Source organism: Plectropomus leopardus, chromosome 23 (genome assembly GCF_026936395.1).
Source record: "Plectropomus leopardus strain MGB_pleo_1.0 chromosome 23, ASM2693639v1, whole genome shotgun sequence".
Lineage (NCBI taxonomy): Eukaryota > Metazoa > Chordata > Actinopteri > Perciformes > Serranidae > Plectropomus > Plectropomus leopardus.
Window position 1 is genome coordinate 1,518,811 of NC_142198.1, and position 13,838 is coordinate 1,532,648.

A 13,838-nucleotide genomic window follows, 5' to 3' on the forward strand; every position below is an offset into this window, starting at 1 on the left:
CATGCACAGTGAGAAATACAGTATGCACATGGATCACACATCTCAGTGAGTGGGAGTGTGGCTGTCATGACGTGACATTACAGTTTGATACCCAGTTCTAATATGCCCTGAGCTTGTCCTGGCTTCAGCCAAGCAGACAACATATTTTTCTTAAAAACACGCAGACATAGAAACATGTGTTATTGTATTCTGCAACACAATCAGTTAACTGTTAGAAGACAAAGGCTGCTGTCCTCTATCGCTAACCCCCCTTTAGAGGCTTTAGTTCACTATAGTAAGACTGTAAAACTTACTTTTCTGAATGAAAAATAGTATTTAAGTCCGATCGTTTTTCTGCATAAGGGGATCCATTGTTAATTTTCCTGTCTATGACTGACTATGTCTCAGGTTGGTGGGTATGTTAGTGGAAATGTACAATTAAGACGACATTGAATGAAATCAACAAACACATCCTCAACTTACACCTCCTCCCTTTGCCCAGATATCCACAGTTTAGGGTTTGTAGGGTTTCTTGTTTTGTGTATCACATAATCTGTCTATGTGGAAACATCAACTCTGGGACTTGAAATGTGGAACTAGGTGTAATATATTTAATATTTAGACAAATGAAGTCAGATTACATTGATCGGACACACTGTAAACCCAGAGAGAGGTCTAGGAGGTGATGTCTGTTGAGGACAGTGACACATACACCTCTCCACCAGGAGAGCACACTGTGGAGTAGGATGAAGATGAGGAGGAGAGTGACTGAACCAAGGTGCAGAGGGTCACCTGCTGTGGTCTCCATGATCATGGCACGGAGAGGAATGGCTAAAAACAACAACCACATCAGAAGGAAAGCAATCAAAAGGAAACCAGAAACAAGTCAGAGAAACCAGAGAAAAAAAAAACTGAGCAGACAGGAGACAGTCAAAGGAAGAAGAAGAAGAAACTTTTTTTTTTCTGTGGAGGACAGCACAGTTACATAACCACCATCCAACAGCCAACAAGTGCTGACATGATATCTTTAATTTCAGTACTGCCTGTGCTCTTTAGGAAAGCAACGGTGATTCCAATCAGGATTTACTGTACTTTCACTCAATGTGGCTACCAAAAAGCACAAAAAAATGTGGGGAAAAATTGTTGATTTATTTAGATGGAGTGTCATTAATGTTACTAATGTACTTGTAAACATGGACTATTTTTCCATTTGCTTGTAAAGGACAGGTTTCACACTTTGGACATTGTTCATTGTTCATTGTTTGATGATTTTGGCTGTGTTCATGCATATGGCATACATTTAGGCATGATTGTATATTTTTGTTTAAACTGTAGATTTTCAGTGCACTCCTACAATAAGTCTAAAATACACTTCGGAAACTAAATTGTTACATTCAGACCATTAAGCTAAAGAAAAAATGCCCGATGGAAACCCATTTAAAATGACATTTTTGATCCTACAGCCATCAAAGCATAAAAAACATGCACTGTATTATTTCTGGGTGTCATGGTGGCCTTTTGCCTTGGATTCATTTTTACAGTTTTCCATCTGATGACATCATGTTACCATATTTGGCATATGAAGAAAATACATGTTAGGTTCTAGGAGCACTGTCACAATCAATGTTGCTGCTAATCACTGACATATCCCTGACTGTCAGCAGAAAAAATTACCAAAAATATTTAATTAGCATGTCGTATAGTGAAAGTCATTTTAGTGTGTTTTTTCATGACAAACAACCTCGCATTTAAAGGGTTACAATTCTGAAAATAAATGAATATTTGATATTTATTTAATCATAAATATCAATGTAATGTAATGTAATCATAAATATCAAATATTATTTTTTTTATAGGAAAAACAGAATTTTCCTAATGGACTGATGTTGGTTAAAAAATAAACTCAATAAAAATAGAAAATCATATTAATGTGCAATATTTTTTAAAGCTTGATTTTGACACGCACATTTTGTGGGCAGAGTGATACGAGTGTGTGTAATATTAAATGGGGCCCAAGGGGTTAATTATGAGATAGGTCTAAAAAGACAACCACAGGATCATGGTTAGAGATAACAGGTCAAGACTCTGTTCCAAAGTAATCTGTTACATTTCTTCATGTGCTGTCCTGCTTAGCTACAGTTTATTCCCAGTAACAGCTGCCAAGTAAGAGAAAGGACTCCATTAACACACTACAAACACCAAATACAAGCCTTAAAACAAAAGGGAATTCACTAATTAAGACACGCTGTAATTAAATGCAAATAAGTACTTCATGATAATAACAGCTATCAGGAATTTAGGGGGATTGGGTTAATTATTACAGTAATGCATATTCATAAATATACAGTACATTCTCGAACATGCATGTGTATGTATTGAAACACTTTGTACACTCGATTCTCTGTAAGAGAGTAACATTTTCATTGTGTATGCAGTAATCATTTCCTCCAGTCTGACTGGACCTACCCAGAGTGGATGGGACTGGAGGATAGAGCCACATTATCCAGGTTCTCTGTGCCCCAACTCAGACGATATGAATCCCTCTCATTCTCCCTGGCAAGTGATGAAACCTGAAATCAAACCAAAAAACTCTTTTTAGATTTATAACAGCAAATATTAAATGTAGAAATAATATGAACTGCATATAAATCTATTTATCTATATACATACATAAACAGGAACAAGAAAATGTCAGAAAACACTAAACAAATGCTTTGTATGTGTGTGTGTGTGTGTACATATATATAGTATATATACGCACACACACTGTATCTCTCTCCTCTCTCTCTAAATATATATATGTGTGTGTGTGTGTGGGTATAAGTATATATGTATATATAAATAAATAAATAAATATATATATATATATATGTATGTATGTATGTATGTATGTATATATACTTATATACTTATTATGGATATAAGTGGATGGATGGATGATAGATAGATAGATAGCTAGATAGATAGATAGATAGATAGATAGATAGATAGATAGATAGATAGATAGGCTAAACAGAAGCTCACAGACAACATTTCAAAAGAGAGAGACTTCAGTTAGATGCAGATGAACTAGTTTCTTTAGTGTCCAAATCAATGATAAAGGGGTTAATGCAAACTTCACTCTTAACCTCAGTCTTCATAGTAGTGAGTGGACACATCATGTAACCTCAGAACTGAAGTACCCAGACGTGGTGCTCCAGTACATTATCACCAATGCAAACTACATCAGGTCACAGAGGTGGCACAGTGAGTGTATTTCACCACATGCAGTGTACCTGGTGACTGGTGAGCATCTCCTCCATCAGGCCCTCGTGTTTGGGGGAGTAGTAGCTGTGGTGGGTGGGTGTGAAGGACCTGTCTGAACTGAAGCAGAGAAGAAGAAAACAGTGAAGCTCAACAATCATGACAGAGGCAGCGATCACAGCGGATGGGACATTACAGTCATGAAGAGTACAGGGAACGTGTGCTTTAATTACTACAACCAGGGATAAATGATCGCTACCCAGCCCCAGGAAATCTGTTACACTGGTTCTATCAGCAGTGCTGAAGATGTAAAAGGCCAGATACTCGGCCAGCGTCAGCACATACCTTTGCATTCGACTATGAAGGAGTGACAGGGAGGACCAACGATGAAGTATGAGCAGGAGAGGTTGCAAAACACACACACATGTACACACACATATACAAATACAGGCAATTAGTTGTTGAGTTAATTGTCCTCGAGAGGAAAGGTGTCATAAGTACATACATAAACACATACTCTGATACATGATAGCAAGTACAACCATACACAGAGAGTATCATTAATTAGGCTCATAGAGGAAGCAGATCAACATGGAAACATCACTGGGTTGAGCATTTTTTATGCATAAAGCAGATAAGTCTTAACTCTTTGAAACCTGGACTGACATCAGTTTCCTTGTACTGTATTGTCACAAGCTATTTAACCCTTTGAAAACTTGAGAAAATTAGTTTGATTCCTTTTGAAAACATGGGGGGAAAAGGAAATGGCCAACTTGGTAAGAAATATCCCACAAATTGCATGATATTGTTACAAGTTGACAAGAAAATTACCTAAAAAATAGTTTTAAAAAATAGGGGAGGATTATTAGACGATTATCCAAAAAATTATGGGAAATGTCCAGAAAACTATAATTCTAATTCTATATTATATTAAAAAGGTTACACAGGAAAATATAATATATAAAGTATATTTATTTGTCCAGCACATTTGCAGTCATTTTCTTTTTTACTTATTTAGGTATTTTTTGTAATGTTTTAACTACTTTTTGCTCATTTTTGAGCCATGTCTTGTTAAGTTGCTTGTTGCCGTCTCCCCATGTTTATGAAAGATATCAGACCAATTTGCTAAGGTTTCAAGGGGTTAACATTAGCTCCGAGAATATGTAGGCCATGCAAAGACTTTGACTACAGAAAAAAAGCTCTCACTTCTAGAGAGGGTTTAGTCTGCTGGATTACCAAATCTTCTCTGGTCGCTGATCATTTAGCTTGAGCTGCTTGTTAGCTCAGGTCAGCAGGTGACAGAGTGTGATGTACCTGTCAGTGCGTCCTCCTTCCAGGCTGAAGCGGAGGTAGTTCATTCCATCCAGATACTGTCCTGGCAGGGAGTCATCTCCCAGCTCCCTGAGGTCCTCGGCCCTCAGATACTCCCCTCCATCTCCTGTCATCGTGTCATCACCTTCACAGAGCAAAGAGAAGAGTGGAGGTCAATGCATGAATGAAAAGAAAACAGACTGATTGAAGGAATAATCCAGAGTTTTAGGCATCTGACTGATATGAACAAATGTAGCTCCAGCACTAAAATGTTAACATAGAATATGTTGAGAGATAACAGGCAATTAGTAGAACAAAATAAAGTTAACCCTTTGAAACCTGGACAGACATTAATATTTATTTTGCTGCATTCAGTCGTCTTTCACAAGTATTTAAACCTTAGAAACCTAGGCAAAAAGGTTTACTCTCTAAAACCTGTCAAAAACATGGGTAAAGGCAATTAGAAAATGATCCGAAAATTAATATTAAAAAAGGAGAGAGAGAGAGAGAGAGAGAGAGAGATTGAAAATGATCCAAAGCAGAAATGGGAAAAATGTATATTTGTTATTAGAATTCTAATTTTAAAATATGTTATATTATATATATATATATATATATATATATATATATATATATATATATATATATATTTTTTTTTTTTTTTATTTTATTTGAGCACTTTTTGAGATAATTTTTTTGTTGCAAATTTTGGAGTCATTTCTTATTGATCATGCCTTCCTCCCATGTTTTTGAAAGAAATCAAGCTGATTCAGTCAGGTTTCAAAAGTCCTCCAGTATCTTTGTTCTGTGTATTTAGATATTTTTTAAGTGATTGATTCAGCACATGTGATGTGCTGTATCCTCTGGAGTGCTCAGTCTGGGCTTTTTTTTTTAAATTTGTAATTTTTACTGCTTTGGGCCTGATGATGTTATTTTTACCATATTTGGCAGATGGAGAAAATACATGCTATTTCCACTAGGTGCACTGTCACAATTAATGTTGCTGCCAATCACTGACATATCCCAGGCTTTCATAATCAAGGGAAAAAAAATACTTTTTTTTTTTACTTTATTAAAAATCATTCAATTGTTGTGTCCTTTTTTTCATCTAAAAATATAGTGACATCATGACAAAAACTGGCATTTAAAGGGTAAAAATTCTGAGAATTAATGAACATTTGGCATTTATGATTAGGACTGATGTTGGTTAAAAATGTACTCAATGAAAGTAGAAAATCATATTAATGTACAATATTTTTTAAAGCTTGTTTTTGAAAAGTGCGTTTTTATGAACAGAGTGATACCAATGTGTGTAATATTAAAGTGGGCCCTAAGGGTTAATAACATTTTCTTTCTATTGTGTCCTCTGTTATCTCACACCAAGCAGATGAATGTTACGGGAGCATTCTCTGTGGCCTCGTGTCAACTCGCTCAACAGCTCTACTGCTGCTCCACTACTGTACAGCAGGGGTTAACATCAATACTTGCTGTGGGTTCATCTGGGCCAAACTGCGGTGAAGCAGCAGAGGAGTCGGATAGCTTGTGCAGCATTGAGTAGCATGAACACTTCCACTACAAAGGACCTGAGAGCAGTGTGTGAGGCATCAGCCATGTAATATACACTGATCAGCCAAAACATTTAATCCACTGGATGGTAAAGTGAAAAGCATTGATCATCTTGTTACAATGCAGTGCTCTGTTGGGAAACCTTGGGGCCCGGAATTCATGTGGATGCCACCTGAAACACTCCACCCATCCAAACACCGTTGCGGACTAAGTATCCCCCTTCCCATGGCAACAGAACTCCCCTATGGCATCAGGGGGGTACGTAGAACTCAACCATATTTGGATGGGTGGCATCCACAAAAACTCAAGGATCCAAGGTCTCCCAGCAGAACATTGCACTGTAAAAAGATGAATGGTATTTACTTCAAAACCACTTCAGCCAGTGGCTTTAAAATTTTGGCTGATGGGTGTAGTGTTGAAAGCAGGAGCTGTAATTGACTTTGGCCCAGCTCTGCCAGAAAACATTACACTAGGCCAGCAGAACAAGTAAAAAACATACTGTAGTTAGATAGAGAGGTTCTGGTGCCATTAGTATACAGGCTACCTGTGGAGGGAAGATTGTAAGAAGGATATTCAGCAAATTTTAGCATAAAAAATATCATTCACATTTGGTTAAACATGTTTACAGAGAAGTCAGGCATTTCAGGCACTGACTGAAAAATATACAGTCCACTAATTATGCCTATAAATAGTCTGATTGTTAAACTGCTCCACACAAAAAACATCTTTGGGCTATTACATCAAAGAATCTAGTAATAGTAATGTAAACACCCAGGTGATACAGCTAAAGCCAGAGTTGAGGTAAGGATTGGTTACACAGCATTCCAGGGAGTCAGTTTGTTTCCTAATGCATTACTGTGGGGTTAGAAATAAGCTTTAAAGTAACAACACTCAGAAAAAAAGTCTTCGAGAGATTAGCCTTGCTGTTGTATTTGTCTCTTTGCTCTAAAAATGTATCTGCCTCTCTGGAGTGCAAACATTGCAAACATTTTCAAAGCATTACAAAGTGGAGCTTTCTAACCACTAGCCAAACACCACTCAGTACAGCTTTGAAAATAACTGCTTAACATATTTGAAAATAAAGGTTTTTTTGGTTTCTTCCCAGAAGTTACATGATCTATGAAAAATGACAATGATCATAGAAAATATAATAATTTAATATACAACATATAGGTGATAAATAGGTGATAATGAAAATATACAACCCTAAAATGAAAATATGCAACCTTGATTCCAAAAGATCTTGTGTAAAACATAAATAAAAACAGAATGTGACAGTTTGTAAATCCTTTCAACCTATATTCAATAGAATAAAGTCAGAGGACAAGATATTTAGTATTTATTCCCAATTTGATGCCTGCAACATGTTCCAAATAAGTTGAGAAAGGGGCATTTTTATTGCTGTGTGACATCACCTTTTCTTTGAACAACACTCAGTAAGTGTTTGGGAACTAAGGAGACTAAAGAAGTTGAAGTTTGAAAAGTGAAATTCTTTCCCTTTTTTGCTTGATATAACTTTAACTTTAGTTGCTCAGAAGTCCTGGGTCACTGTTGTTCATTTTTGCACTTCATGATACACCTCACATACTGTACACCTATCAGCGAGAGTCAGGTCTGGACTGCAGCAGGTCAGTCTAGTAGCTGCACTCTCTTACTATAATACAACATTGTTGGAACACGTGCAGAATGTGTCTCATTGTCTAGCTGGAATAAGCAGGGACGTCCCTGAAAACATCCCTGGATGGCAACATATGTTGCTCCAAAACCTGTATGTACCTTTCAGTGTTCATGGTGCCTTCACTGACGTTAAGTTACCCATTGTGTCAGTTCGTCTCAGATGAGCTCAGAGAAGTCGGCTGTGTTTCTGGATGTTGTTGATTGGCTTTCACTTTGCATCTAGAGTCTGAACTTGCATTTGTAGATGCAGAGATGAACTGAGTTTACAAACAATGGTTTTCCAAAGTGTTCCTGAGCCCATGTAGTAACATCCTTTATACAATCATGTTGGTTTTTAATGCAGTGCCACCTCAGGGGTCAAAGGTTTTCAGCCTTGCCCCTTCATGTAGAGATATCTCTAGGTTCTTGATGACATCATTGATTGTAGATGGTAAAATCCTAAATTCCTTGCAACTGTGCGTTGTTCTTACACTGTTGCAGTTCGCAAAGTGGTGAACCTTGCTCTGTACGTGATTGTAAACTACTGAGCCTTTTGAGAATGCCCCTGTCATGGCTAGTCATGATTCTATCACCTGCTACCTATCAACCTGTTTACCTCTGGAATGTTCCAAACAGGAGTTTATATATCGAGCATTACACAACTTTCCCAGCCTTTTGTTGCTCCTGTCCCTACTTATTTTACAACGTGTTGCAGACATTACATTCAGAATGCGAGTATATTTACAACAAAACAATCAAGTTTATCAGTGTGATTATGACATATCTTGTCATTGTACCATATTCAACTGAATATAGGGCAAAAAGGACCTGCAAATCATTGGATTCGTTTTTTATTAACAGTTTAGATAGTGTCAAAACCTTTTTGGAACTGGACTTTTAACATTCTGACATGAGACTGTGATTAATCTTTCAATAACAAAAGATAGGAACTTAGTGCCTTTCTGTTCCTTCAAATATACATCAGCAAATCATGTGAAGTGATGCTTTAAGGATTCTAATAAGAATCTCTTTTTGGCTCAAACTTTAACTTCTCTTTCTGCATCACTGATATTCACGTCATACTGCAGTTAGTATTGTAACACTGAACCAAAGAGCAGCTGGTACTCTCTCATTCTCATAATCTCTCATTCTCCATGCAGAACACACTCCACCACTGCTGGTCAAATCAGCACAGCAAATTCTCACAAAAGCACCGTGCTCAATACCTTCCTCATCCATGGGGTCGTCTGACATTATGTCATCATCAATGGATTTCAGTGCTGTGGGTTGACAGCACAGTCACTCAATACTTTATAAAATCTGCTAATAGTAGAAAAGACCTCTGAACTCTTCTCTTTAGAAGAGGGACAGAAATAAACAACTCAGTTGAAAATAGAATGAGGCTAAGTCTAACACAGAAGAAGTCCAATATCAATGTCAAGAACAGATATTTAGTACTGACACAATTTTCCTGCTAAAATATGACATGGATAAAGGGTGAATGTGCAAATGTGTCGTTAGCCTGCATTAGAAGTCTCTAAAGGTTTCGGTACTAGTTTGGTTAGCACACTCCCTTTTTGGGCCACTTGGGAACAGCAGACAGGTTGTAAGCATGATATCTGACATATTAACAAATAAGAAAGTTTTAATGGCTAACATGTTAGCAATAGTTGGCCATTGACACATCAGTCAGACATGGAGTAACAGAATGTATTTGGAGTTGTGCTCTTGGCCTCCTGATATTCACTCCAATATTCACTTGATCTTTAGCTCTGCTGTTACCTCTGCCAACTGCTCAGTCAGTACATTTACATGATGTTAGAAAGTCTAATTATTGTGTTAGTCAGACAACTGGACTAGGCATTCTGTGCATGCTCCATAATCTCTACGCCGAAGTCAAACAGCATGAATTTGTAGAAGAAAGCCACAAAAAACAAAAGGAGAAGAAGAGGAGAAAACAAAATAAGATGAAGGTAAAAAGCTAACTGTAAAGAACCTAAGAAATGTACAGCACTGAAAAGTTATCCATGTTTTCACTGTTCGGCATGCAAACTGTTTGCCATTTGCTAACTGGTTTGATATGTGACATAATAGGTCAACAGGAAGAAGGTCCAATAGCAACTACCTTAAAGGGGGCATATCTCCACCTGCTGAGGAGGAGTTGGACATACTTCTATCAATAAATGGATTCTCCCCCAGTGCTTGTATACTGGGACAAGGACAGTAGTCTAAATAAATGGCTTAATCGAGCTATAACTTTAGTTCCACTTAACTGTGCATGGAAACGCACTGAGTGAAATATCTGGCTCCTCAGCTGCTGGATGTTCCACTTTCTCCTAAAGCTACTTACTAACACTCCCATTTCTCATTTTGCTGCTTGACGGGTGGTGTGCAAAGGGTTTATCAAAACTTCATGACGTCAACAGCTGCCTGCTGCTGCAAACACAGTTGTGACAGGGAGATTTGTAAAATAATTAGCTAAAGAGGCTAAAAGGTAGATTTCATTGGTCATTTTACAGATGTGTAAAAGTTCTTTACCAGCAGGTATTGAAACATATTCACTAGCAGCTGTGGTCAGAAAGAAACTGTGTTGTCGGATGAAAACCATGACCAACCGAGCCTATTTGGGCTTAACCAATAAGTCAAACACACACACGGGGCTTTGTTATGAGACAAACATCTAGTTCATCTGTGTCATCCAGTGTTGTGGGACACATGGTTAGAATAGCACTGAGAGCTCTATGTCCACTCTCAGCTACACTGTGGCTCCTTGTTTACAACATGACTCACCCTCTTCATCGGAGACATCCAGCACTTCAGTCATGGTCTCTGGCACGTTCAGCTTGTGTTTCTCAGTCACCGTCTGGCAGCAGGGGAGGAAATAGATCCTATTACTGCTACAGCACACAGTAAACTCAGTGGTCTGTTTGTTAGGCAAAACTAACCTCAACCAATGTGGAGTGACACAGCAATTTTGCAATAAACTCTTTCTTCCTGAAGGTTACAGTATTGAGTGTTAGCTAAAACAGTTTCAGAGAAGTGCTGATTTAACAACAGTTTGATTATAGAGGCTGTATGTTGAGCTGGTGTTAAATTATACTGAGGGCTTTTTCTAATATTTACCCTCATTAAAATGTATTCTAATTATAAATTGGGTGGAAACATTTTTAAAAACAGCAAGTCATGTAGCTTTAAAGGCTTTTGAAGTCTGTTTTATTAATTACAGAGTGAATTCTTGCATGTAACAAAATGTGCATTGTTAATAAATAATAATAATAATAACATAAAATAATATAAAGTTTGAACCATAAATCGTAGTTGCTTACTTTTTGTTCTGCTGGAAGCCAGTGACTTTGCTGTTCCAGTGCTGCTCGTGATGTGACTGTAGCCCTAACAGAAGCTTCCCTATCCAGCCTGGAACTTGTACATAAACTCCATACTCATAAATCCAATATTTAGTGTGTTTTTGTACATATTTTAACCATAATCTATCATTTATCATTATTTGCCTTGATGCTAATGGCCATATTTGTTTTCCCATAATGCTTTGCAAGAGTCTTTTGACCAGTCAGGGACTCCATTGTGCATTGCAGGCAGACCACTCAGTCTGCTCCCTAGAAGTGCAAGCCTTGTCATGTGGCCCTCTGTCTCTGAAACTGCTTTAAAAACATGCAAGTAATGAAACACACAAGAAGTGGAAAAAAGCCTTTGGACTCTATTGGAAGAAATGTAAATAGTTTGTAAGTTACTTAGCTTATAATGTTTATTTGTTTTATTTTATGAGTCCCAGAACTTAGGAGAACTGTCTAAGGGAACAAAAAAAAGCCTAGTTCTGTTTGCTGTGTGTGTTATTTCAGTAAAGATCTGTGAGGTTCAATTTTTGTTTTATGGTGACATCACTGCAACACAAATATTCTTATAGCCCAGGCTGATCTGAAAACAATGATATTTACAATATATATTTACATATTTTCAATGTTTACTTCATAGACGTAAAGCTAGGCACCTAAAAAAATTCACTTATGTCAAGTTTGTGAACATTAGTTAACATTAATGAACACTGGGCTTTAACAGATTTGTATGTTTTGTAACCTAAGTGTAATCACTAATAACTTCAGATCATATGAAGAAATGATGTGTTGCAGGTGTGTGTGACGTACCGTCGTGGTGGTAATGATCTCCTCAGTGACGACCCTCAGCGTATCCACCACAGAGATGTAGCCCAGCCTCCGAGCAATCCCCAGCGCAGTGTTTCCATTCTGAACAAGGAAACAGTGAATGAGCAGGTGTGTCTGTAAAAAAATCTGTATATGTTTGCTTTGATGGCAGTTTACGTACCACAGTGATGGCGTTGGGCTTGGCACCGCCTTGCAGCAGTACATTAATGATGTGTGTGTTTCCTTGCTGGGCTGCCTGGTGAAGGGGAGTGTATCCATTCTGGAGAAGAAAGAACACATAAAAATGAAAGAAAGTACAAATCAATGTTTAAATGAATTGATTATTCATAGTATGATTTGATTCTTGAAGATCTTCTATATTTTGGCAGCTGATATTAATTGGGTGGTGTATGCCTCTGTGGACCAGTCTAGCTGCAGTTACTGTTTACATTCATGTCTGTGAAAACATGGATGCTTCACACACACCTTCCCCCTGACAGCACAGAAGATCTCTACAATTAGCACCGTTGAGATTAGTGTCACCAATTCAGTATCTGACCAAATGTCTCCTCTTCTGTTCGTGAGTTATGATGTTGAATAATGAAGAGAAAAGTGTTTTACTGAACATTGTGGTGTCACAATGAAGCTGACCTTTGACCTCTTGGATATGAAATGTCATCACTTCATCATTACATATGTGTGTGACCTAATTAGTGACTTGTGTCATAATTAGCATATGAATTCTCAAGTTATGGCCAAAAACATGTATTGTGAGGTCACAGTGACCTTGACCTTTGACCTCCAACCAGCAAATTCTAATCACTTCGTTCTTGAGTCCAAGTGGATTTTTGTGCCAAAGTTAAGGAAAATCCCTCAAGGCCTTCATGAGATATTGTGTTCATAAGAATGAGATGGATGCAAGGTTATAGTGACCTTTGACCTTTGATTTTGTCAAATTTGAAGAAATTTCCTCAAGGTCTAATTACTTGGTCCATGAGTCCAGTTGAACATTTGTGCCACAATGGAAGGAAATTCTTCAAGGTGTTGCTGAGATATTGCGTTCACAAGAATGAGACAGACAAGGTCACGGCGACCTTTGGCTACCACCACCTGCTCACATCATTGTTGAGTCAAATTAGATGTTTGTGCCACTTTTGAATAAATTACCTCAAGGGGTTCTTACGGAAGAGCATTCATTAGAATAGGATAGCGGATGGATTCACAAACGTACATACATACTTATGGACGTACAACCCAAAAACATTATGCCTCCAGCCAGAGTTATCGCCAGCACAGAGGCATGACAAATAATAGAAGAATACAATTACAGCATCAAAAAATAATGAATGTTACAAATTGTGCATGTAGAGGTCAGACAACAATGACTTTCTGATTGCTTTACTTTATTTTGAGTACCTTGGTCTTAGCGTTGACACTGGCTCCATTCTGAAGCAGGAAGTTGACCATCTTGGCGTTACCATAGTGACATGCTACAATTAGCGGTGTGTATCCCAGCTGCAAAACAACGGCAAATCTATTCTTATTCTTCAATCATGAATATCCAAAAACAACAACAACAAAAAACGGTTACATTTATGTTAAAACATTACAAAAAAATATCTCTTATTATGATTTTAGCAGGATGGGACATAACTCAGGAACATATTATTGTTTAGCCAGAGGGTGTATGGAATAATGCAGAAAAAAAAAGATGTGATTGTTCGTACTTTGGTCTGCTGGTCAAGGTTGGCTCCGTTCCTGGCTAGAATCTCGGCAACCGCCACTTTATCCTCCTGAGCTGCCAGATGGAGGGCAGTCAGGCCGCTCTGCAGGAAGAAGGAACACACACACACACACACACACACACACACATATACATACACACCAGTTACTACAGACACATTCTGTCCATTCTGTCTCATCAAA

General features: G+C 37.7%; 1 protein-coding gene across 1 annotated transcript in view; it reads right to left on the bottom strand.

Moving 5' to 3' along the window:
• LOC121962375 (ankyrin-2) overlaps positions 1–13,838 on the bottom strand; it is a 107,426-nt gene that overhangs the window by 45,477 nt on the left and 48,111 nt on the right. Inside the window, exons 19-30 of the mRNA XM_088073732.1 lie at positions 13,640–13,738; positions 13,329–13,427; positions 12,094–12,192; positions 11,916–12,014; positions 10,546–10,618; positions 8,982–9,035; positions 6,599–6,643; positions 4,537–4,678; positions 3,568–3,579; positions 3,255–3,342; positions 2,446–2,549; positions 772–810 (exon numbers count right to left, since the gene is read on the bottom strand). Of these exons, the coding sequence (XP_087929858.1) occupies positions 772–810; positions 2,446–2,549; positions 3,255–3,342; positions 3,568–3,579; positions 4,537–4,678; positions 6,599–6,643; positions 8,982–9,035; positions 10,546–10,618; positions 11,916–12,014; positions 12,094–12,192; positions 13,329–13,427; positions 13,640–13,738 (953 nt within the window). The remainder of the gene's footprint in view (positions 1–771; positions 811–2,445; positions 2,550–3,254; positions 3,343–3,567; positions 3,580–4,536; positions 4,679–6,598; positions 6,644–8,981; positions 9,036–10,545; positions 10,619–11,915; positions 12,015–12,093; positions 12,193–13,328; positions 13,428–13,639; positions 13,739–13,838) is intronic.